The sequence below is a fragment of the Podarcis melisellensis genome (assembly GCF_964234715.1).
Source record: "Podarcis melisellensis genome assembly, chromosome: 13".
In the NCBI taxonomy this organism is placed as follows: domain Eukaryota; kingdom Metazoa; phylum Chordata; class Lepidosauria; order Squamata; family Lacertidae; genus Podarcis; species Podarcis melisellensis.
Window position 1 is genome coordinate 44,244,647 of NC_138545.1, and position 25,605 is coordinate 44,270,251.

General features: G+C 41.7%; 1 protein-coding gene across 1 annotated transcript in view; it reads right to left on the reverse strand.

Annotated features, from left to right (window-relative positions):
- The window catches only part of TANC2 (tetratricopeptide repeat, ankyrin repeat and coiled-coil containing 2), a 197,735-nt gene that overhangs the window by 61,840 nt on the left and 110,290 nt on the right, over nucleotides 1-25,605 (reverse strand). The window contains exon 6 of the mRNA XM_081883745.1: nucleotides 18,103-18,213. Within this exon, the coding sequence (XP_081739871.1) occupies nucleotides 18,103-18,213 (111 nt within the window). The remainder of the gene's footprint in view (nucleotides 1-18,102; nucleotides 18,214-25,605) is intronic.

Consider the following 25,605-nt stretch of genomic DNA (forward strand, 5'->3'; position numbering starts at 1 on the left):
TGTGTCACGTCAAACAAAAATGGAATCAAACTACCTACAGTGCACATAGGTGCCACAGCATCCGTGAAGACTTACTCTTGCAAAAGTCTTTTTTTTATCTGCTTCTTCAAGATTGTTCATCTATACAGTGGTACCTCGGATTAAGGACTTAATTCGTTCCGGAGGTCTGTTCTTAACCTGAAACTGTTCTTAACCTGAAGCACCACTTTAGATAATGGGCCCTCCTGCTGCCGCTGCACCACCGGCGTGTGATTTCTGTTCTCATCCTGAAGCAAAATTCTTAACCCAAGGTAATATTTCTGGGTTAGCGGAGTCTGTAACCTGAAGTGTATGTAACCTGAAGCATATGTAGCCCAAGGTACCACTGTATTAGGGCGGCCATATATCCAGTGGATATTTGATGAATCAGCACAATGTCCGGGACGTATGGCAAGTAGGGCGATATATAGATAGATGATAGATAAGACAGATGATTGATAGATGATAGATGATAGATGATTATAGATGATAGATATAGATATATAATATCAACAACTTTGTTCAGATTTTCACTTTTGGGAATATGGCAACCCTATTATGTACTTGACAATTTAATCTTCAATAATGGTTTTCACCAGTGTTCTCATAACATATGTCAACTGGCCTTTAATATTCCCATAGCCCCTCTCAATCCCTTTTTAAAAAGCTGGTGTTACAATGGACACTTTCCCATCCTCAGGGATGGAGGCTGACCTTAGGGACAAGTTACTTTGGTTAGAATATAAGCAATTTCAAATTTGAGCTTAAGAGTGCTTTGTGAATTTTTTTATATGTCAATGAGGCCTAGAGCATCATTACTTCCTCAAACTCTCAAAAAAGTTTGTTCAGGCACAGGGACCTGCCCCACATCTTCTGCGATGAAGACAGATGCAGATAATTTAGTCAGCTACTCTGTGATCTAATTTTCTTCCTTTAGCACACCTTTGATTCCAGTGTCATGCAAAGCTCCAACTGCAGAATACTTTACCTTGCACCCCATCTTTGTACTAGATAGCAACCCTGGGAGGTATGCAACAAAATTCTGGCACTAGAGTAATTTCTTCCCCTCTCCTCCCTCCATGCCACCCGCCATCTGTTTTTGCACTAATAAGACATTTACTTTAGTGCTACACTGAATACAACCCTCTATTCTGTTTCAAGCAAATTTTAATTACATGCTTCCTGTTTCCTCTGCAGTGCCCTTGTTAGTTGACTTAAAACAGATGTATTCGATTACTTTACATACAATTCCCTTAATTTAGGTATTTCTAGAGTCTTCCAATATTTGGCATATATTAGCTTGGCTGTTATAGGGAACAGTAGCCCCTCTTTCTCTCCAGATATTGTTAATGCTTAGCAAGAATATTTTGGGTTTGAAACTTAGTATTTCTTCCATACTGTTATTATAGCTTCTCCAGTTTGACTCCAGTGCATTCTAGTATGTTTTAATTAAGTTTTTACTCATCAACAGTTTAATTCTTTTCCAGCAACTCCATTTCATTGATTTCTTGCCCATTTCTCCAGCTAACTCAACCATTCTATATATATGCAACAACAGGTGGTGCATTTGTGATAATGCTTTCTTTGGATTTAACCAAAATGTACTCAAAGCACACAAACTATTTTCAGCTATTATTTCTAGTACAGGTTCATCCTGCCCCAAAAGGAGTAAGCTCTTCCTTTAACAAAGTGACCTGCTAGTTCAGTTCCTCCACAATAACAACAAAAATAGCATCCAGAATGTTAAAGGCTGCTTGTGCTGAAGTAAAGTGTTAAAAAGTAAATCAGGTGCTATACTGAAATAACATGTGTGATTGACAGAATGTGAAAAGGTGAGGCTTTTCCCAATTATTGTATTATCCTGTTTAACTTCTGCCTTCCACACAGCTGATAAGGACAAGTCATCATTTACTTTGTTCCTTTATTTCTCACTGCAAAGTGCTCTTGTTGGAAGAGTGTGAATCTCCCCAGGAGGAAGAATACATTGCTTCTTTCAGATTGCTTAGCAACAGTGATTAAGTGACTAAGCAACCTTAGCAACAGCAGCGCCTCCATATTTGCCTAAATAAGTTTTAGAGTATTGCCTCCACATTTTGCTTTCTAACATTATTTAAAGATGCCTGATTGACTTACTTTTCTTTATTTAAAAAAATGTAGGCTATGAGTTCAGGCCTCCTGCTGGGGGTGAGGAGGGACTGAACCTAAAGATTGATTAACTAGAAACCGTTTAAAATTCTATCCTAAAACAAACTTAATTCACCTTTCGTTCACACAGCAACTAGCTCAATGAACTTCGTTCACATGGGCAGCTCAAGAGAGGGGCAAATGCTGCCCCAAAGAAGCTCTCCTTCCCACTTGCCTCATCCCCCTCGCAATTGCTGGACTACGGTCATTAACACATATTGTCTGTTGCTGCTCTCAGACTTTGAAACTCCCACCCTATAAAAAGTTAAGACTGGCTCCCTCCTTGTTGTGCTTCTGCTGGCAGGTAAAGATCATAGAATCATAGAATCATAGAGTTGGAAGAGACCACAAGGGCCATCAAGTCCAACCCCCTGCCAAGCAGGAAACACCATCAGAGCACTCCTGACATATGGTTGTCAAGCCTCTGCTTAAAGACCTCCAAAGAAGGAGACTCCACCACACTCCTTGGCAGCAAATTCCACTGTCAAATAGCTCTTACTGTCAGGAAGTTCTTCCTAATGTTTAGGTGGAATCTTCTTTCTTGTAGTTTGGATCCATTGCTTCTCTGGAGCAGCAGAAAACAACCTTTCTCCCTCCTCTATGTGACATCCTTTTATATATTTGAACATGGCTATCATATCACCCCTTAACCTCCTTTTCTCCAGGCTAAACATGCCCAGCTCCCTAAGCTGTTCCTCATAAGGCATCGTTTCCAGGCCTTTGACCATTTTGGTTGCCCTCCTCTGGACAAGTTCCAGTTTGTCAGTGTCCTTCTTGAACTGTGGTGCCCAGAACTGGACACAGTACTCCAGGTGAGGTCTGACCAGAGCAGAATACAGTGGCACTATTACTTCCCTTGATCTAGATGCTATACTCCTATTGATGCAGCCCAGAATTGCATTGGCTTTTTTAGCTGCCGTGTCACACTGTTGGCTCATGTCAGGTTTGTGGTCAACCAAGACTCCTAGATCCTTTTCACATGTACTGCTCTCAAGCCAGGTGTCACCCATCTTGTATTTGTGCCTCTCATTTTTTTTGCCCAAGTGCAATACATTACATTTCTCCCTGTTAAAATTCATCTTGTTTGTTTTGGCCCAGTTCTCTAATCTGTCAAGGTCGTTTTGAAGTGTGATCCTGTCCTCTGGGGTGTTAGCCACCCCTCCCATTTCATTTTAAGTATGAAGGTGCCCAGCATTAGCTTGACTGGCAAACTGAGTCCGCAACTTCAGGATACTTTATATTCCCATAATAGTTTGGTTATTCTGCCCTAAATTTATTCAGGATTCGAACTGCCTTTGTTGCCCAATCAACAATATCTATGTTACTAAAAGTACTTATTAGTCACCCTTCAACTGAAATGTTCAGAGAGGCCTACCAAAAATAAATCACCAAGCAATACAATTATAAAAATAAATCAATCACAGAAACACAGCAGGCGAGCATAATATCATATATCCACACTAAAACAACTAAAAAGCGTGAACAAATAAAAAGGTTTTCATCCAGTACTGAAAGGGAAACACAGACCAAGGCAGGGGGGCAATGTTTCCCAGTGGTCAAGATGGCAACTTAAGTTCATAGCTCTCTTAAAGGTAAAGGGACCCCTGACCATTAGGTCCAGTCATGACCGACTCTGGGGTTGTGGCGCTCATCTCGCTTTATTGACCGAGGGAGCCAGCATACAGCTTCCAAGTCATGTGGCCAGCATGACTAAGCCGCTTCTGGCGAACCAGAGCAGCGCACGGAAACGTCGTTTACCTTCCCGTCGGAGCAGTACCTATTTATCTACTTGCACTTTGACGTGCTTTCAAACTGCTAGGTTGGCAGGAGCAGGGACCGAGCAACAGGAGCTCACCCCATTGCGGGGATTCGAACCACCAACCTTCTGATCGGCAAGTCCTAGGCTCTGTGGTTTAACCCACAGCGCCACCCGCGTCCCTCATAGCTCTCTTACCCATATGCCTTAAGGAGTTTGGGGGCCATATATGCAGTAGCTATAAGAAGTCGTAGCCTTGCCTACAGATGGAAGGTCCCATTTGAGGTGATGGCTAAATAAGGAAAAATGCTGACATCATCAACATGAGTCAAATAAGTACTGGGGAACCTCTATGCCCATCTCCTCAGACTTGCCATTATAGAATGGCATGCTCTCATATGAAAAAGTTCCTGAAAAATCTCTTCCCCACTGACATGTCCAGCTTGGTAATGTATTCCTGAAATTGCAGAGAGCCAGTGCAATAAAGTAGTAGATAGTATGCTGCATTTTTACCAGATTCCTACTTGACAAGGGAGCTCTTTGAGTGGTTACGCTATACAAAGATAAAAGTTGACCATATGTTGTACACTTCCTGCAGATTAGCAAATGAGTGACAATACACTGCACACCACATTTTGATAAAAGGAATTCCCTTATCTCAACATTTTGAAACCACATTGGTATCCTGTTTTCTGATATATCTGCTCCCACCCCATCATAGAACCCAGAGTATGCATTAATTTCCCAACTTGCAAAGTCTCCTAAGAGGCCAACAAGGCTAAATGTAACATTCTTTATCATTTAAGCTAATGGTAAAATCCAAAGTTTTTCTTTTGATTTATCTCATTTAGGAATTAACTTCTGATCCATTTTCTCTATGGTTTGCAGTCTAGGGTAGCACTTCAGGGGAAATGGAAGATTAAGTGCCCTAGTTAGTATTTATTTCAAAAGTCTGAAAAACAACAACCAGAATATTTTTTTTGACTCCCAATATGTTAATAGTTCTGTAACAGACAAAGCTCCCTCATCTAGAGCCCCCATAGCCATGAAGTTGTCAGATGGGGGGGGGGGGAGGAAAATCCAATGTAGCTGAATGGTTATGCTAGATATCCTCTCCTCCCTGACTTGACTGTCTGAGATGTAGACAGGGGGCTGCTATTGTTTTCCAGAAAATCTTTCACTGCAGCAATTCTTAGTGACAATGGAGAAGTTGAAGGGAAGGGAAGTAAATATTACACTTTTAGAAAGAATATGTGAACCAAAACATGGCCAACCTTCAAAATTTGCACTTTTCAACATTTTTTCCAGCCAAGTAATATGTAAAAAATGTGTATACTGGGGTAAACTGTGCATATAAATGCATACATTAGTAAAAAAATGTTTTAGGGAAATTGCTTTGAATTCTACCAGGGGAAACTGCTTTGCCAAAAAATAAAAAAGAGTATAAAGTTGTACCTTGGAAGTCAAACAGAATCCGTTCTAGAAGTCCGTTCAACTTCCAAAACATTCGAAAACCAAAGCATGGCTTCTGATTGGCTGCAGGAAGCTCCTGCAGCCAACTGGAAGCCGCGGAAGCCCCCTCGGATGTTCAGCTTCCAAAAATCATTTGAAAACCGGAACACCCATTTCCGGATTTCGATTGTTCGGGAGCCAATTTGTTCGGGAGTCAAGGCGTTTGAGATCTAAGGTACAACTGTATTAGGCAGAACAGCATGTAAAAATGTGTGCATTGTGAGAAATCAAAGTGCTGATTACTTTTCATGAGGACATTTAAAAAAACAATCCAGCAAACGATGTGGAAATGTGTAGAACACAACCGGAAAAATGAGAAACTAAGACAGAGTTGCCTGTCCCTAACACCACTGGGAGCCTTCTTCAGAGACAAGCAGGCTTATCTTAGTGTTGGGGAAGTATGAGGCCTACAGAGCGGAAGGGAGAAAACACCGGTTATTAATAATATTGGACAACAGTAATTCAATGTGATGAAATCACAGGTACCTTGAAACCAAAGAGAGCAGGATAAAACTTTAAGTTGGCAAACTAAAATTGGAAGGAAAACAACAACTGTAAATGTACATAGGTTGGACACATGCAGAAGCAGCAGGGGCGGGGTAACGGAAAAGTTAGCCCAAAGCCAAGGAAAAATAAGCGAAATCAAACATGTTCTGTTGGAAAACAGGGATTAGAATAAAAAGCACAGAAATAAATCACATTAAGAGCCCTTCAACTGAATAGAGACGAACTGAAGAATGACCCTAAGCTTTTTAAAAAGTTTACAAGCTAAGAACAAAACTAACATAATCCTGGAGTGAGAAAGAGAAAGAAAAGCAACAGAATAAATAAAAATAAATGGATTGCTTTTGCTTTGCTTTTTTAAAAAGATGCAGCAGCTGCTTTATTTTAAATGGCAAAATGTTGAAATTTTGGGCACCCAAGTCAACAGCGCAACTTGGGTCTTTAAAGGAGTCCCTTATTTGACTTGAGATGCCTTGTTAACAGCATGATCTGACCTGGATAACCAAAAACGTCACCTGAATCATGACTCTTGTAATTTGGGCTGCACAGAGAACCTACACAAATCTCTAACACACACACAGAGTACTTTTATTGTGGAATTAATAATGTGAAAGTCATTGTAAAAAGCATCTGTCTCATTTTACAAGTGGGAAACACTGAAGCTGAGAGGACAAGCCCAAGACTGAGTGAATCTATAGCAAAAAATTTTTTTGCTAACCACCGACTACCATATCAATGGCTGTTCACAAACACCCTTCATCCCTACTTTCCCATTTTACTGCTAGTCAAGGCTGACTTGCCTAAGTCAATCAGTGCATCCATTATTTACTAAAATCATTTTCCTTATCTTCAATTGAAAACGCTCCTAGAATGGTTCTACTGATGAATAAAAAATAAGACAGCCCCAGCCTTCGGACTTATAGTTTAAAAGACAAAACACAAAAGGGAAAAGGGATGGGGAGGGAGGAGGAAGAAAGCAGACACCAGTTCTTAAAGTTACAGGGTAATCATTCTTCATTCACACAGCTTCCTTACAGTCATGCGGTTCAGATCAGATAGACATAGCACAGAAGCAATAACCAATGCAACAGACAAATCATTTTGCTCCATCAAAAAAAAAAAAAAAAAAAAGCCCCACAGAAACATATACTGAGTGACTTCATGAGTAGTAGAGCAGGCACATGACATTTTCACTGCAGTGGAACAGCAAAGAAAATCACACACTGCATTCTCAAATGTAAAATAATGCATAACTGTCATCTGGTACAGTGGTACCTCTGGTTGCAAACAGGATCCGTTCCGGAGGCCAGTTCGCAACATGAAAAGCCCGCAACCTGAAGTGCAGTATCTGCGCAGGTGTGTGGCGCGATTTGGCGCTTCTGCTCATGCGCAAAGCGTGATTTAGTGCTTCTGCGCATGCGTGAGCGGCGAAACCCGGAAGTAACCCTTTCCGGTACTTCCAGGTCTCCCCAGGATGCAACCTGAAAAAAGGTATCATGAAGCAAACGTAACATGAGGTATGATTGTATTATCATTGGTTGCAGTTTGCGGTTCAATTCTCTGCATGTTATTCAGAATTACGTCCTACTGTATAGAGTGGAAGCTGGGGTATGAATAAGATTTGGGGTCCAGGAATATTAAGCCACCTCAGCCTGTTTCAAGAGTGTTGGGTTGTAATCCTAAACAGATGCTCTAGCAAATAAGCTCCACTTAAATTAGTGGGATTTATGGGCAAACATACTCTGGTTAGCACGGAATTAACTGGTGCCAGGCATCTGAAGCAGAGCATGGTGCTCAATCATGCTTGAACCATTCCAGTTCCTTTCTTTTGTAAATTAAGCAATGTGATGGAATAATCTGTTACCTTAGCGCTTTCTTTTCTGTTCTCTTTAAAAATCCGTACATGCTGAATACATTTCATATTTCTGAATAAACTTTTAGGTTCTCAAGAACACTTATGTTCCGCCTAGTTCTCCACATACCTATTTGTGTCTTACTTCCTTTTAATAACTTCTTCCTTTCTTTCTCTTTCTTTCTCTCTCTCTCTCTGACACACAGAAACAGCTCCTTCCTTTCCCTGTTCCCATCTGTGCTTCTCTGAACCCTTTACTAAGATTGCAGGATTTCTTAAGATCCTTATGCCTCTGTGCCATATCTTATGTTTGACTCCTTTCTAGAGACTCAAAAGAGTCCAAAGTAGTTTGCAGCTCTTTAAAGTAACTCTGTAAGGTGACTGGCTGCACCATGCTAACAGAAGCATTTGAAGAATCGCACCAGCCGCCGAGGAAAAGGAACAATGCTGGCTGGGAGGTAGCTAATAAAAGACAGCCATCTTAAAAGATGTGCTCACTCTCTGCATCTTGGTGGGAAGGCATTCCAGGGTTCTTTTTAACCATGTTCTACTCAATGTTAATTTTATTTAGAAATGTAGCTATTGTAAAAAAAAAATTGTCACAATTTAATGGTGCACACACCCCTTCTCTCACATTTTGCTGCCTATTTTGGGAAGACTCTATCATACTAAAATCTCTAGATAGGATGTGAGATTTCACAAGGGCAACATCTTCTACCAAGCATTTACAGTCAAACCTTGTTCTGCGTCCGCCTCCGCTTGTGTCCGCTTCAGAAAATGTCTGTGGCAAACCCGGAAGTACTGGAACAGGTTGCTTCCGGGTTCACTGCTCACACATGTGCAGAAGCGCTAAATCGCGCATGCACGGACACACGGCTTTGATGTGCATCATTTTTGGGTTGCAGCAGGGCCTCTGGAACGGATCCCCGCCGTAACCTGAGGTTCCACTGTAGTAGTCTCTCTGGGATACTGGAATCAAGAGCCCACCACAGCAAGGCAAATAAGAGGGGTAAGGCTATAGCTTACTGGGCAAGGCCCTCTCAGTGCTTGGGCTCTGAGATGCTTCCCCTTGAGATCTTGTGGGGCTGTCCCAAGTACAGTCATACCTCACATTGCGTCCGCTTCAGGTTACATGTTTTCATGTTGCATCCCGCGGCAACCCAGAAGTACCAGAACATGTTACTTCCAGGTTTCGCCGCTCACGCATGCGCAGAAGCACTAAATCACGCCGCGCGCATGCGTAGACACAGCACTTCGGCTTGCGTCAGGTCCATGTTACGGACGGGCCCCTGGAATGGAGCCTGTCCGTAACACGAGGTTCCACTGTAAACTGAAGTATTCAAGCCACTTTGGGCCTTTTGGTTCATTATATCGTCCAGGGTCAAATTAATAGGCTTCCAAAGACCTTTTTTTGAAAATCTCAGGACTACTTCAAATATAATACAGAGAAATGTTCCACTGTTGATCAGATAAAATCTTCATGATATGAAAGCAATGGCAAAATGTAAGATTATAAGTAAAACATAATCTGCTTATTTGGCATTTTCTTCCATTAATTCTCTCTATAAAACATTGCAAATTTATTGTGAAAACACAGCACTATGAAAAAAATCCTGTTTTGGGGAGGGGAGGCAGCATGCAGCAATAATCTTCAAATTAAAAAACGAGGGTCAACGTTTTCACTACAATAACTGAAATATTACCTCTGCAACAAAGGACTTAACTATTCTGGAGTGCAATGAGAAACTACAGTGTGTGAGAAGAATAAGAAAACTTAAGGCAAGAGACCTTGGCTTTAACTTCAAAATGTTAAGTATGAACGGCAACACCACGAAGTTCCTCTGCCCCTCTCCTACCTGAGGTTTCTGAGGACTAACCCTATTTCATCACAGGAGAAAATAGCACATACCTCATATGGAATGTTCCACAACAGGGAGTGGAGAGAGGTGGTGGGAAGCAAGAAAAACAAACCTTTTATGTCAAAGTAATTCCCTCTGGTGAGTTTTGGCTTCCAGTATTCTCAACAGAAACCTTAAAAAGCCTATTTTCTTCTATTTTTTCCTTTCATCATCTGCAAACACGCGTATGTAAACATGCTGCAAACTTCCCCAGCAAGTCAGATTCTTTGCTCCCTTCTCTCCAATGAACTGCAGTCCTTTTTGAAGAGAAGGGAGGGGTGAGAGGAGAAGGAGGGAGTCAAGTTCCCCTGAAAGATATCCTAACATATGGAACTGCATTGCTGACACATAAACAGCTCTCTCCATGACTCTCCCATATGCTTTGTGACTTTGCCATTTATTTTTATCTTATTCCAAAACGCTTCTTTAAAAAATATTAACCTTCCAGGTCTCAGACGGGATTACACATAGCCTGCGCTAAACTGCGGCAATTGGTTTTCAACATTTTTTCACCAGCTAAATTGAAGTCAGCCTTCTCCTAGGGGAAACCGAGGCGTTTGCCATTGCCTCTTTTTCTGACCTTGTTCTCAGAACCCCTTTTTAAACTGGAAAACTCTGTGTGACTTACCAAAGTATTGCATATGTCAGTGTCCACATCACAAGAATACAATCTCCATGTAATACCTGTGCATATAAGAGAACTCAGCAGTCAAAATTTCAGAAAACAGCTAAAAATAGATCCTCCCCAACTCTTCAGATAAAAGTCTTGTCTGCCTGCATTGTGCTCCCTTTGTGCACAGCCTACATGAGGTTGCCAAGCAACTAGTCCAAGTTCAGAAGCAGCCAAGCAGCGAGCTGCAGCTAAATAAAGATTTAATGGAATTCTCACATCTGCAACAGCCTGCAGTCCCTCAAGATACTGAAGAAGTCAACTGATGAACAGAAGAGTCAAGGAACATATCAGGTTAAGTCGTGGAGGCCCTTTCTTTCTAACCATGCCATTTTCTGCAGACTACACTGAGATGCAAACATTTCATCAAAATCTGCAGAGAATCAAAACTAGCAAGTTAGGAAAACGTACGTTTTGACATGCAAATCCACGGCCGTTTGCATTCTGCTGTGCTAGGGCTTCGAGCAAAACAGAAGGGAATCAAAAGCAGAACCTCAAAGCAGACCCCACCACCAAGCTACATGTTACATACCTGGATCTGTAAGCCAAAGGGATCTCTTTGCAGATGCACAAACTACAGCAACGCAGGGCAGCAACTGTGAAACACTTAAACACTATGAGAACACTGGAACCTTCCCTTTTGAGGATGGTAAATAAGAGCAGAGTCAGCAGCCACCTGTTAAATTTCTTCCATCTAAAGCAGGAACAAGGAGGACTCTTACAAAGAGGAAGAAGAGCAGGAACACTGAAAGTGCTCCTATATCAGGTGAACAGCCTCTGGTTTCCTCTCCACCGTTTCCCCACAGTCACAGAGAAAGATGGCTGAAAATAGCTCGCAGTGGGTTAGGGTGGGGAGGGTGATGGTGGTTTAGGCTGCTAGCCTATGGCATGAGTGCAGTCATAGGAGCTCACAGAATTTAGATAGAGCAATTAATAATAACATTATCACTCCCAGGGCTTTTTATTTTTCTAGAAAAAGAGGTGGTGGAACTTGCTGAGCACCCGCCCAAAGTTGCGATGCTGCTGCTGACCTCCACCTTGTGCAGCCACAATTGCCGCACCAACACGATCGCCGCGGCAACCCGATTGGCACACCGCACAGCCCCATGTGCTGTGCCACCGGCCGGCACACAGCCCAAACCTAAAGAGCTCCTGGAACACACCAAGAGGGGCCAGAACTCAGTTCCGGTGCATTCCAGCTGAAAAAAAGCCCTGATCACTCCTTATACAGTGGTACCTTGGGTTACATACGCTTCAGGTTACATACGCTTCAGGTTACAGCCTCTGCCAACCAAGAAATAGTGCTTCAGGTTAAGAACTTTGCTTCAGGATAGGAACAGAAATCGTGCTCTGGCGGCGCGGCAGCAGCGGGAGGCCCCATTAGCTAAAGTGGTGCTTCAGGTTAAGAACAGTTTCAGGTTAAGTACAGACCTCCGGAATGAATTAAGTACTTAACCCAAGGTACCACTGTAATAGTAAATTCAGGAAGTGAGTGCTGACAGAAACGGAACCAAAATGATGCCACAGAGAAATAAGAAAGAATTCTTGGTATACCTGGGGGGAGCCCCAAGTTTGGCAGTTGTGTTTTTCCTCTAAAGCTTAAGGGGGAGGGAAGGAGATCAACGGTGAATGATCATGCTCAGTAGCCACTGAAAGATCATGGACAGCATAAAGGGCAGGAGGACTAAAGGGGAAATGGAGGGGAATGTCCCCTTTGAGCACTTTAAATGTTATAAAATCCTGAAGAATGCTTGGGTGGTTGGCTGGAAGCTTGAATAGGCATATTCATGCTAAAAGGTGAGAATACAGGCCATTATTTATTTCAAATAACGACAAGTATGCGCTGTGCTTAGGGAAGTTTTTAAGGATTGGTGTTTTTAGATATGTTGTAAAGGGACACGGGTGGCGCCATGGGATAAAGCACAGAGCCTAGGACTTGCCGATGAGAAGGTCAGCGGTTTGAATCCCCGCGATGGGGTGAACTCCCGTTGCTCGGTCCCTGCTCCTGCCAACCTAGCAGTTCGAAAGCACGTCAAAGTGCAAGTAGATAAATAGGTACCGCTCCGGCGGGAAGGTAAACGGCGTTTCCGTGCGCTGCTCTGGTTCGCCAGAAGCGGCTTAGTCATGCTGGCCACATGACCCGGAAGCTGTACGCCAGCTCCCTCGGCCAATAAAGCGAGATGAGTGCCGCAAACCCAGAGTCGGTCACGATTGGACCTAATGGTCAGGGGTCCCTTTACCTTTACCTAAGCTGCCTAGAGTGCCTGGGGAAACCCAGACAGACGGGTGGGGTGTTGGTGTTGTTGTTGTTTTATTTTAAAGAAAGCAATGTCCTGCCCCAAAGTACAAAATCTTTATCTCTGTGTCTGTGGGAAATGAGCTAAGGGAGCTATTTGATCCCAAACAGTAGTGCCCATAGTGCCTTTCCAAAATAAGGTGGAAGACAGAAAGAAAAGAAAGGAAAAAGCCAGGACTGCTGTTACCTGTAACTGATGCTTATCAAATGGGTTTCCATACAGTTCAGCCCTAGGAGTCGTGCATACCCAGGCCAGCTGCAGAGAGTCTTCTAGAACCCTTCTACACATGAGACACTTCCCTAATGGCTTTGACCACTTTCCTATCTTGAAGAGTAGAGGAATGCCACATCTCCTTCCAAGTTCCTTTCTGAACTCTGGAGGAAATCCATCGGTATATAAAATAAGAAGCTACAGCGGGTCGCACAGAGTAATATTCACGGGAGTTCTTATTGTCTATTTGCATTTCTTTTGCCAAATTTTGTGCTCCTTTTTGTTTATTTATAAAATATTTACATACTGCTACTTCATTTAAAAAAATCAAAGCGGTTTACAATAATACATAAAGCTATACAATAAAAACCCTAAAAATTATTAAAATTAGATATTGAATAACTATTGTTGAAAGATGTTTTCTTCATTGCCTGCATAGGCCTGGTGGAATAGAAACATTTTCAGCAGGCCTTTAAAAGTTATCACATAAAAAATACAGTGGTACCTTGGTTGTTGAAATGCTTGGCTCCCGAACAAATTGGCTTCCTAACGCTGCAAACCTGGAAGCGAGTGTTCCGGTTTGCGAACGTTTTTCAGAAGCCAAACATCCAACGCAGCTTCTGATTGAGTGCAGGAAACTCCTGCAGCCAATCGGAAGCCACGCCTTGGTTTCTGAATGGTTCTGGGAGTCAAATGGACTCCCGGAACAGATTAAGTTTGACATCCAAGGTACCACTGCACTTTGTACATACATGTCTGCCTTATTGGGTTCTATTTAGGATAAATGGGTCTTCTCGGAATAAAATATAACAGAATAAACAAGACTTCAAATTATAATATCAGTTACTTCAGGCATTTCTTTAGAAAGTTATTCAATTAAAAGGTATCTGAAAAGCTAGTCAGGCTTTTTTTTATGTGTTCTAAAGCACAGTCATAGCTTGCTGTTGCATGATAGAATTAATGCTTTGAAAGGGAAACTTCTGGACTGTTTATTGAAAAGACATGAGAACAAACATCTTATAAATCCATTATTGTAAACATTATTCCTGTCTAATAGTAGCAGGACTTCCCTTTATGAAAGCAGTTCCAAGTTTTGTAGTTTTGACCCTTGTAATAACCCATGGGGACGCGGGTGGCGCTGTGGGTAAAACCTCAGCGCCTAGGACTTGCCGATCGCATGGTCGGCAGTTCGAATCCCCACGGCGGGGTGAGCTCCCGTCGTTCGATCCCAGCTGCTGCCCACCTAGCAGTTCGAAAGCACCCTTAAGTGCAAGTAGATAAATAGGTACCGCTTTACAGCGTGAAGGTAAACGGCGTTTCCGTGTGCTGTGCTGGTGCTGGCTCGCCGGAGCAGCGTCATCACGCTGGCCACGTGACCCGGAAGTGACTGCGGACAGCGCTGGCTCCTGGCCTCTAGAGTGAGATGAGCGTACAACCCTAGAGTCATGGGTTATTAAAAAGGAACCTTTTTAAAAACCCATGTATCCAATACAGGTGTTTGTTTTTCTCCTTTTTTATCCTCCCCTACAAAATGGGTAGCAAAACCTTCGCTGCACTTTTCTGAACTAGACCCCATTATTTCCTGTCAAAGTTGTAACTGAAGTTGAACTTTTGAAACCACAGAGGGTACGTCTAAAAGAGCACGAATAAGCTCTATAACATAACCTTTTAAATTCCAGGCAACACTCCCTTGTCCAAAGGGATTATCACCCAGAAATCTCTGAAAGGGCGTAACCTGTTGCTGGGAAAGAAATATATTTGCAATTCAATTGGCTAGTAGTCAAAACCCTGCTTAGATGTAGAGGGGAGAATGAGATTACTCTTACCTACAGTCACCCCCTGCTTCCAGTTGTCATATCTAGCTCTACAAATGTTTGAGACAGAAAGTATCTGCTTTGTTCAAAATGTAGAGTCAGTATCACTTTTAAAGGAAGCTTTTATAAATTTCTATTTCAATGGTGTTTAACCGTACTACATCTTAATTGTATTTACAGAACAGCAAGTAGTTCATGCTGAGGGTATAAAGTACATAATGCTGATATTCAGCAAATCTTTGGATAGTAAATAAGAAACTGAAATAACAGATTTACCAACAGATCTATTAGTTTTATTATTTGGGTGCATTAAAGATTTGAAATTAGCAGATGACAGGGAACTGGTCCAACATTTATTGACAGCAGAATGAACAACTATTTGTTCTAATTTAAGGACTCTGACACTGGATGACTGGTTAACTGGCATATGGCACATAGTATATATGGTCAAATTGACCGATATGCTTATAGAATTGGAGAGTGTCTTACTGGTATAATATGATGCAGGAAAATACAAATCAACACATATCTGGGCAACACTGTAAAATATTTATTAATGTATTAAAATAGCCAGTGTAGGTATTCTTACTTGTATCTCCTAGGAGATTATATATTCAATCTATACATTTATTCATTCACTTCTTTATCATTTATTTAGTCAAATTGTAAAGTATTTTGCTTTTATCTCTCCTTTGGGGCCCCCAAACAACCAAATGTGATGCCTAATATTTATTTTTCATAACCTTATAAAAACTTCAATTATTTTTGTCCAAGTGATTGGAGAGCTGTAACCCCACTCTGTTGATTGGTCTGCAGCTGATAACCCGCTTTCCCTCCTATTCCATGTTGTTGCCAGCGCTGCCAGCAGCACCAGCTGGCAAGGGGGCAGCGGTGTAGGGCAGAGCTCCTCGGCACTGCCCGCTGATAGGCTGGAACAAAGGACCAATAGCTCAGCAACCTAGCTGAGTGGCAGCTTCAGTGCCCCATGAGCATCAAGCATGGCAGAGAGCGGGACGGGGGATTGGTCAGGTCCAGGTATCTTTCTAAAGCCCATGCAGAGGGTGCCCTAGCAACTGGCCATCGCCCAAAATCACTCCTCAGTCTGCTCACATAAACATTGGGAGATTTTCTGTGTGAGGGGGAGGGCACACTTTTGGAGCACTCTTGTATTATAAAGGTAAAGGTACCCCTGCCCGTACGGGCCAGTCTTGCCAGACTCTGGGGTTGTGCGCCCATCTCACTCAAGAGGCCAGGGGCCAGCGCTGTCCGGAGACACTTCCGGGTCACGTGGCCAGCGTGACATCACTGCTCTGGCGAGCCAGAGCCGCACACGGAAACGCCGTTTACCTTCCCGCTGGTAAGCGGTCCCTATTTATCTACTTGCACCCGGAGGTGCTTTCGAACTGCTAGGTTGGCAGGCGCTGGGACCGAGCAGCGGGAGCGCACCCCGCCGCAGGGATTCGAACCGCCAACCTTTCGATCGGCAAGTCCTAGGCGCTGAGGCTTTAACCCACAGCGCCACCTGCTTTCTTGTATTATAATAGACTGTAATATTCTATGCTGCTATTGTGCTACTGTATAGGTATCAAGATAGTACGGTATCATAAAATAAAGATAAAATTGTTAAAACAATGCAGTTATATCTTAAAAGCCAACTGAAACAAAAGTGTCTTCAATTTCTGGTGGAAAAGGCACAGAGAAAGAATCTCATGGATTTTGACAGGGCGGGGGGGGCACGGTAGAGCTATGACACCACCACATAAAAAGCGCAGCCTTTCACAGGCACTTGTGGCTATCTTAAGACAGTACCAAGAGCAAGGCCTCTGAAGTTGACTTTAATTCCCAAGCAAGTCCATATAGGAGGAATTGATCCATAAGGCAAATTAGTCCTAAACCATTTTACAGCCAACGCTTCAACGTGCATTTTGAATCGAGCCCAGAAGAGGATAAGATGCTAACAAACTGACATACGATAGACAGTAATAATTTCCTGCCTGTAGGTGCCAGACAAAGGTCTGGCTATCACACTTTGGACTAATGAAGTTTCCAGGCCAATGTCACTAGTCCATCCTTGAGACAACTGAAGGACCGATGACTGAAGCCAAATTCAACTTCTCCAGGAAAGATCACACACAGCCAGTATATCTACTGGAGTAGATAAAAGGCACCCTAATGGCCACCCTCACCTGAGTATCCAGGAAAAATGACACAGTGAAGAATATTGCAAGACAGACACCTGCTTCATCAGAAACGCCACTCCATCCAAGACAGGTTGAACATTTCACCTAGATCACCAGTATGTTTGAGTACAAGCACATTCATCTTGTTTGGATTCTGTTTCAGCTTGTCAATTCATCCAGTGTTTTCACAGATGATTAAAATGTTTGGAGGAGTGTGTAAGGGCTCCTGGGCTGCCCAGACAACAAGACCCCCTCCTGGCCTCGCTGATGTGGTCCAAAGGAAAGCAGAGCAATACGTTTGGCACCAGCTTGGCTGCAGGAATTGCCAGAAGGAGACATCCATTCATCTTAGAAACTCGACTCTGGATTTGTGTGGGGTTTACTCCTTAGCCTTTTCTTCACCCAACGATATTCCACAAGGCAGTGGAGGTTTATGACCAGAGTTTTCCTTTTCCTAGATGGGCTATCTTCCCAGGTTGACAATCTTCATCTGCCACTCACTTCTCTCTACAGAACATGCAGAAACTATCTTCTTGTCCATTGGATCCACTATTGGTCTTCTCTGCTCAATCCATCAGAGCCTGTCTTCACATGTAGGGGAAATCCCTAACTCACCAAGGGGTTGAGATCCATTGACTACCCTCACCTGGTTTAGCTGGCCAGTAGAAGCCGTTTCCTGTGGTGTGTTTGCTGTCACATGCTGAGAGCTTCTAGGAGCCACAGGTGAGAGCGAAGTGCAAAGTGGGGACCAAAGGTGGACAAGCTACCCCAGAAGGAGCACAGCATGTCCTCCACCTCTGGCTGGGAAATAGGCAAATAAAACTGTTTTGTCTTTGCTTTCAGTACCAGTGTTTCACATCTGTAGCATCTGACCCAGAAGCACCCAATCAGCCGCTGTAGCAACCTCCAACACCCAAGGCCACACAGGGAATGAGCAACACAATGTATCTTAAAAAACAATTTTAAAAAATGAATGATGTAACTTTTCCAAACATTCTCCATGACATGAGCCAGCAGAGATATAATGCTGGCTGTAAAGTAATTTTAGTTCTGGAAAGCCTTAATTTAACACCTAAGAACTGTAAGCAACTGCTGCCAAAATTTAAAACTGCCAGATTTGATAAGCACACAAAACCTGCAAGCTATTTATCAAGGTCTAAATGGTGTCTCTCTTCGAACGCAGTGAGGGCTTTGCATGCATGCTTACCAGGGCAGTAGGCATCAAGGTCCAGTTTTGGTGCAGAAGTGAGAGTTGGTGAGCCAAGCTCAGATTCTGGAATTCGAGGGCTCTCAACAAATTTTGCCTTCCTTAGAGGAGCTTAAGAAGAAGGGAAACACAAAGGAAGATCATGAGAAAGTGAACAGTAAATAACACATGGAAGCATTTAGCAAAACAAACTATGTCAGGCCCAGATCATGTTCCCTTTTGTAAAACCAAAAAAGGGAACTCTACGTTTCTCAGAAAAGAGGTGGGTCATATTAAAAATGCAAATTTCCACGCTGTCTTTTGAGAAAACGTACGTGAAGAAACCACCTCCAGGTGAAATAAAAACAGTTAATGGCATAACCCTACACATATTTACTCAGGAGCAAATTCCACTCTGTGCCATGGGGTTTACACCAATATAAGTATGGTTAGAATTGCATACTAAAGGTTATGTCTCCTGGACAGATTATGCACATGCACAAGTGATGGGAATAATTCTCCCTCCTTTGCAATCTAAAGAAACCATATTTCACTGCCCATTCTATAAGCCACTTTGAACATGCACCAGACTCCTTCCAGTTACAGCTCCTGCACAATCCTAAGAGCACACAAATATGTAACTGTGCAAATAATACCATCAATTTCTGCTTACTGAATGGAGGCCTTATGAGACTGTACTCTGATTTTCTAGACAGACTTTAGCTTTTTCAGATAACAGAAGACAGTATAACCGAGTCACATTAATGTGTGAAATGAAAGCAATCTCTTCCTGCAGGACATGCAAAAACCCACACAACCTACTTGGCCAAAGACCCTAGAAGGATAAAAAAAGTATCTGAACAAATGTTCTAAAACCAACGTTGAAGAGCTTTCAAGCATCCGAAAAATTACCATCTTTATAGCAACCCAGCAGCTACCTAGCCTGACACCACCTTCCCGGGAGAAAGTTTCTGCAAAGGAAAACAGCACATGCAAATTTCAATTTAGGAAGAATAAACAATCTTCACATTTAGTGAAGATTAATTTGCTATGATTAAATTATGGGAAAATTTGTTTCCTAACAAAAGAAGAAGAATTAAATCATTCACCTCTTTGAATTAAAGCAAGGAAGCAATGTGGGAGGCAGCCTATCATGTGAACTTGCACGCCAAAGAAGGTAGCTCAAGTATTTAAACAGATTCCACTTCATCACAGTTTGAAGACGCAAGCCTCCCAAAGGCTGACTTACACGTTTGTGTGGGTAGTGAACAGATTTCTAGAACAATTTTTTAGAGCTTCATAATTACTGTTTAAAACATGTCAGCCATGAAAGAAATGGTGCTGATTGCTGAATTCAGATTGAAGATATTTATAACTAAGTTACTATGTTGATAGTACATAATGTAAAACCATAACTAAATTACTCCATTGTTTTATAATACACAAATTATTTCATAAAGCAAGCATCTGTTAGACCTTAAAAACTAGACTGGGAGGGAAGCCAGAGTACTAGGCCTCTTCCACCATGAGTCCCACTGGCAGATCTTGGGGAAGTTTGTAATCTCATCTTAACCTACCTCTGTTTGCGATAGCCTAAAATGCTCCTATGAGTGACCTAAAGGGCACCAGGACTTAAAGTTAAGAAAAGCATGCCTTCTGCTTATTCGCCCTGCAAGTCACAGGACAAAAGTTGGTGTGACAAATCTGTAGGTTGAGCTGAGCTTGTGACAAAGCAATCGTGTGACTGCTTCAAAGCACTTAATTAAGAGACTTTGGGGTGAAGTGATAAACATTGCTCATAATTTCTATGCCACCTTTTGACCATGCAGTCCCTATGACAGTTTACAAACAATAACTTGAACCAACTTGACAAGTCTCAAAAGTCAAGACATTTAAACAAAGAAAAAAGCAGAACACAGTGGGGAGGGAACCAGATTAAAACAAGAGTTCAATCAAGTGCTACTAAATGCTTAGGTAAACAGAACTGTTTGACACCAAATTGATGGTCAAATATGAGCCTGATGGACAGTTTTTTGGGGAAATTCCATAAACAGGGTGCCAACTGAGAAGGCTATGCCCATGTTATAGCAAAGTACTTCAACTCTGCAGGTGGGATCTTTAACAGAGTCCTCAACAATTGGAGGAGTTTAATAAATTGACATCTGATCAAGCAATGAAAAAACTATACATGTTTTCAAAAAGAATTACACCAATTAGAATACAGATATCAAAAATAATGTTTTAATTTCTATAGATGGGTATGTCCATCAATGACATGAAGAAATAGTATTTTATAGGACAACAGCGGTTTGTATGTGAAATAACATAAACACCTTCTGCGAAAGACCGCTTAAACAAAATGTCAGAATAGGCAATGATTGCAGAATTACCATATTATCTTGGACTGAAAGAACAAAGAGAAAGAAGGATAAAGTTCAGAGAAAAGCAGCCATGCTTCATCAAATATTGCATGATTAAGGCAAGAGAGTTTGTTTTTGCTTTATTCTGAATAAATTCTAGAGGTGTTTTGCTAACATGTTCACATTAGTATGTTCAACACTGATGTATATTCCCATGTGTTTCTTTATAGTAATAAACAAAAACAAAAACGGGGAAATAGGAGCATGCGTTCCATCAAATACCCAGGTCCTAGGCTGTTTAGGTGTTTACAGGTCGAAGCAATCACTCTGATTTATGCTTAAAAGCAAACGTGAAGCTAGTGAAGATCTTTAAGGGGTAACTGCCCCTGAAGGACCAGGTGTGCAGCCTGGGAGTCATTTTGGACTCCCAGCTGTCCATGGAGGCGCAGGTCAAATCTGTGTCCAGGGCAGCTGTTTACCAGCTCCATCTGGTACGCAGGCTGAGACCCTACCTGCCCGAAGACTGTCTCGCCAGAGTGGTGCATGCTCTCGTTATCTCCCACTTGGACTACTGCAATGCGCTCTACGTGGGGCTACCTTTGAAGGTGACTCGGAAACTGCAACTAATCCAGAATGCGGCAGCTAGACTGGTAACTGGGGGAGGCCGCCGAGACCACATAACACCGGTCTTGAAAGACCTACATTGGCTCCCAGTATGTTTCCAAGCACAATTCAAAGTGTTGGTGTTGACCTTTAAAGCCCTAAACAGCCTCGGTCCAGTATACCTGAAGGAGCGTCTCCACCCCCATCGTTCTGCCCGGACGCTGAGGTCCAGCGCCGAGGGCCTTCTGGCCGTCCCCTCATTGCGAGAAGCAAAGCTACAGGGAACCAGGCAGAGTGCCTTCTTGGTAGTGGCGCCCGCCCTGTGGAACACCCTCCCATCAAATGTCAAAGCGATAAACAACAACCTGGCATTCAGAAGACATCTTAAGGCAACCTTGTTCAGGGAAGTTTTTAATGTGTGACATTTTGATGTATTTCTGGTCTCTGTGGAAGCCGCCCAGAGTGGCTGGGGAAACCCAGCCAGATGTTCGAGGTACAAATAATAAATTATTATTATTATTATTATTATTATTATTATTAAGCACATGAGTGGCACTCATCACATTCATGTTTCCTGTCCTAGCCTCTTATTATTAGAAGAAGTGTGGCATTTTAGTAGCCCAGACTGTAAATCAGTGAAACTCTTCTGAGCAATTATTATAACTGTTGGATCTACAACGATGGTGGTCAAGATGACTCGACCCATGTATCCCAGTGGATAAGCTTGTTACTGTACCTAAGAACACACAGAAAGGTGTCAAAGCATACAGAATATGAAAGGGGCAGGCATGGAACTTATTACCAACAAAAAAACAGCAAATATAACTAAAAATATGTGAGCAGCTCTGTAGACAAAACCTGCAGGAACCAAATATATAACAGCACCCAGCTAAGCATATTTACCCTTAGTGGGACTTACGTTCCAAACTTATGCCCAACTGTGTTCAAAATTGCAGCATGAGCATGAGACAAAACAGAAGAGTTGGGAAAAGCAATCAAGCACCCAAATATAAAGTTTACATAAAATATAAAGAGAGCCAGCAATAGATACGGTGGTGGGGAGTTCTGTGTTAGAACAGCTGAGATCGGTGTCATCAGCATATAAGCAATACTGAAACCTATGAGACTTATGATGTCACCCAGAGATGTGTAGAGAGAGAATATCTTAACATCAAGAACAAGTCCCTGAGTGACCCCAGCAAAGCTTTAAAGGAACTCTAGTATCCACTGCAGAGAAGCAGCACATTAATTGCTAGTTACACATCATCAACTTGTAAGATCCAATTACAGTACAGACGTTAAACAATGTGAGTCAGAATGGGGTAAAGAACAGAGTGCTGGACTTTCTCAGCCATGCAAATCTCTCTGTGGTTTTTGGAAAAGACATCCTCTTGTGGCATAACCTAACTCTGGGGTTATTGTGAGACTAAAAGTACATTCCTTTAAAAAAACAAACTTGTTAATTTTATATTATTTCAATAAGTCATACAATAATTACACAAAACAAAAAACAAAAAGATCCTTATTCTGCTACATATTGGAAGTGCCTACACTTAAAAAGAAGAAGAGCTAAATAGCAATAGAGCATAACAGGTAAGCAATAGAGGTACCAGGAAGTCAGAATATAAAGGACTAATGATCATCAATAAGGAACACCATTAACAAGGAAAACGTAGCAGCATCACAACCCATTACATAAGGGCATACAAAATAAAAATAGTTTTAATCCTCTAAGGTCTTGCATATGACAAGTGGTAGAATCTATATAACTCAGAAAAGATAAACGCCATTGCAGGAAATAATCTGCAGGTATCTAATTAAGGGATCCCTTGATTTGTGATTACATATTTGACTGCAACAAGGAGTAAGGCAATCAAGCTTCCTAATATAATGCCTGTAGATTCAAATAGCACTCGGAAATCTGTAATGTTCTTGATATACGGAACAACCTGAAACCAGAAAAGAACAGATCTTTGGATAGTTCTCTCAGAAACAGAACAACGTTCCAGGGGAATAAATCTGCACTCCCCCCACCCTCTAATTTAAAGAAGAAAAATCTAAATTAATGTGACCTAAATGTAATGGTGTGGAATGCCAGCTAAAGAAAACACAAAATGCTAATTCTCTAATATTAAGACAAATAAAATTAAGGACATGAGATTCAAATTTTATCCCAGACCTACCCTCCTGATTAAGATCCAAACTCCTGGGGAATTTCTTTACTTATAGAACTCAGTAGGCTTATATATAAAAGACAGGGGTGTATTAAGTTATGGCTGGCCTTGGTAGGCAAGCATTAGTTTCTACTAGCCAGCTATGAAGTCCAGTCCCACCTTGATAGCACAGAAATATTATTTTACTCTATAAGCACAGATATTGTCTTGATCAATTTATGCTTTCGTAGCACAAGTCTACATAGGCTAAGAGTCTACTTCGCAGAGTCAGGTCCCCCCCCACCCAAGTTGGATCACTGAAACACACTGCCCATAAAGCTACACTAGGGTTTCATTATTTTAAATCAAAATTCATGATTAAATCACATGTTGGTATGTATCTCCCACTTGGACTATTGCAACGCGCTTTACGTGGGGCTACCTTTGAAGGTGACCTGGAAACTGCAATTAATCCAGAATGCGGCAGCTAGACTGGTGACTGGGGGCGGCCACAGAGATCATATAACACCTGTCCTGAAAGACCTACATTGGCTCCCAGTATGTTTCCGAGCACAATTCAAAGTGTTGGTGCTGCCCTTGAAAGCCCTAAACGGCCTCGGTCCTGTATACCTGAAGGAGCGTCTCCACCCCCATCGTTCAGCCCGGACACTGAGATCCAGCGCCGAGGGCCTTCTGGCAGTTCCCTCATTGCGAGATGTGAGGTTACAGGGAACCAGACAGAGGGCCTTCTCAGTAGTGGCACCCAACCTGTAGAACGCCCTCCCTTCAGATGTGAAGGAAATAAGCAGCTATCCTATCTTTAAAAGACATCTGAAGGCAGCCCTGTTCAGGGACGTTTTTAATATTTAACACTGTACTGTTTTTAACACTTGATTGGGAGCTGCCTAGAGTGGCTGGGAAAACTCAGCCAGATGGGCGGGGTATAAATAAATTATTATTATTATTAAGGTCGTAAGAATGGGTGATTTATTTCCTTTTTCAATTGCCTATGGAATGATCTGCTCCAGTCTTGGAATCTATCACAAACAGATGCCACATTGCTCTTAAGAGAAAATCCAAAATATGGCAAGATATATAACTCAGAGCTAAACACTTCTATTAGCCAAATAAGTTTTATTTTAAAAATAAACTGAGGTAGGTATCTGTTTAGAAGAGGAAGTGGGATGACAGAAATCTGCTGCATTAATTAAAAATGCTGCCTAACTACCAATTTCAAAGGCTCTTTTTCTGCTGGCTGAAATACAACCTTTAACTTTTAATTAGAAATGCAAACAATCTTACAAATATTTTTAACATATAAACTATTAGTTTGAATTAGAAAATGCATCAAAGAAAGGAAAAGAGGTTTCCAGTTTGCGCTGGGTTATTTTCCTCACATTTGCTTTTAAATCTATTTCTAATTATTTTTGGTATTTGGTCCCTTGCAGTTCAAGCTAGTAGTTTGCTGCTAATTGACTTTATAGCCAAGAGTTAGGTTTACAAACTATTTAAGGATCACAGAATCACAACTGTTTTTAAGAATATGACTATAATTTTATAAGTAGTAGAAACACACCAAATGTTCATATTTCTTGAATTCAAAACTGCTTCACAAATGATACAGCTAAACCTTGCATGATTCACTTTAGTCACTAGGCAGAAGAATGGCTAAATTAAGCAACACAAACTATGGGCGTTTTTACAGCATTGCTTTGCACTCCTCTGTTCCCATTTTACATCTTTGGGTACAATAAAAGCATTTTTAGCATCTTGTTTAAATGAATGCATTTCAATATTTTATTAAAACTGTCCAAATATCCTTGATACATATTAGTGACTACCTCATCTTCACCCCCAAATTTAGTTTTTCACTCTTTTGCCCTCATTCACCTCAGGGATTATTTTAAAAATAAAATAAACCATAGGCTTTATGATAAAGAAGAGTGTTATAAATAAATATAGTTTTCATCATTCAGTAGAGAGGTCTGTCATACAGCTTCTCAAACTTTCTGCTTCTAAAACTTTGCATCCTGACATGTTCCTGGGTAAGTTTATTTCCTTGTTTGTTTAACATATTTTTATTCTACTCTTCAAGATCCCAGAGTGCATTATAACTGATTGGTAATAAAATAATTGCCAACAATATAACTGCCAACAATAAATAAAGCACCAATTAACACATTAGCAGGCTGAAAATATAAAATAACAGCACAATAAAATAAGCTTCACCGCAGCAGAGACCAATGAATCACTCAAAGGCCTAGGAGGTAAATAAGTAAGTCTTTAAGTTGGTGCCAAAATTGATAAGAGATAGCATCATTTAGATTTGGAAAGGAAGGGCTTTGCAGAGTCATGCCATCTATACAAAGAATGCCCTTTCTTGTGTCAGCGTATACCATGGGTAGGCA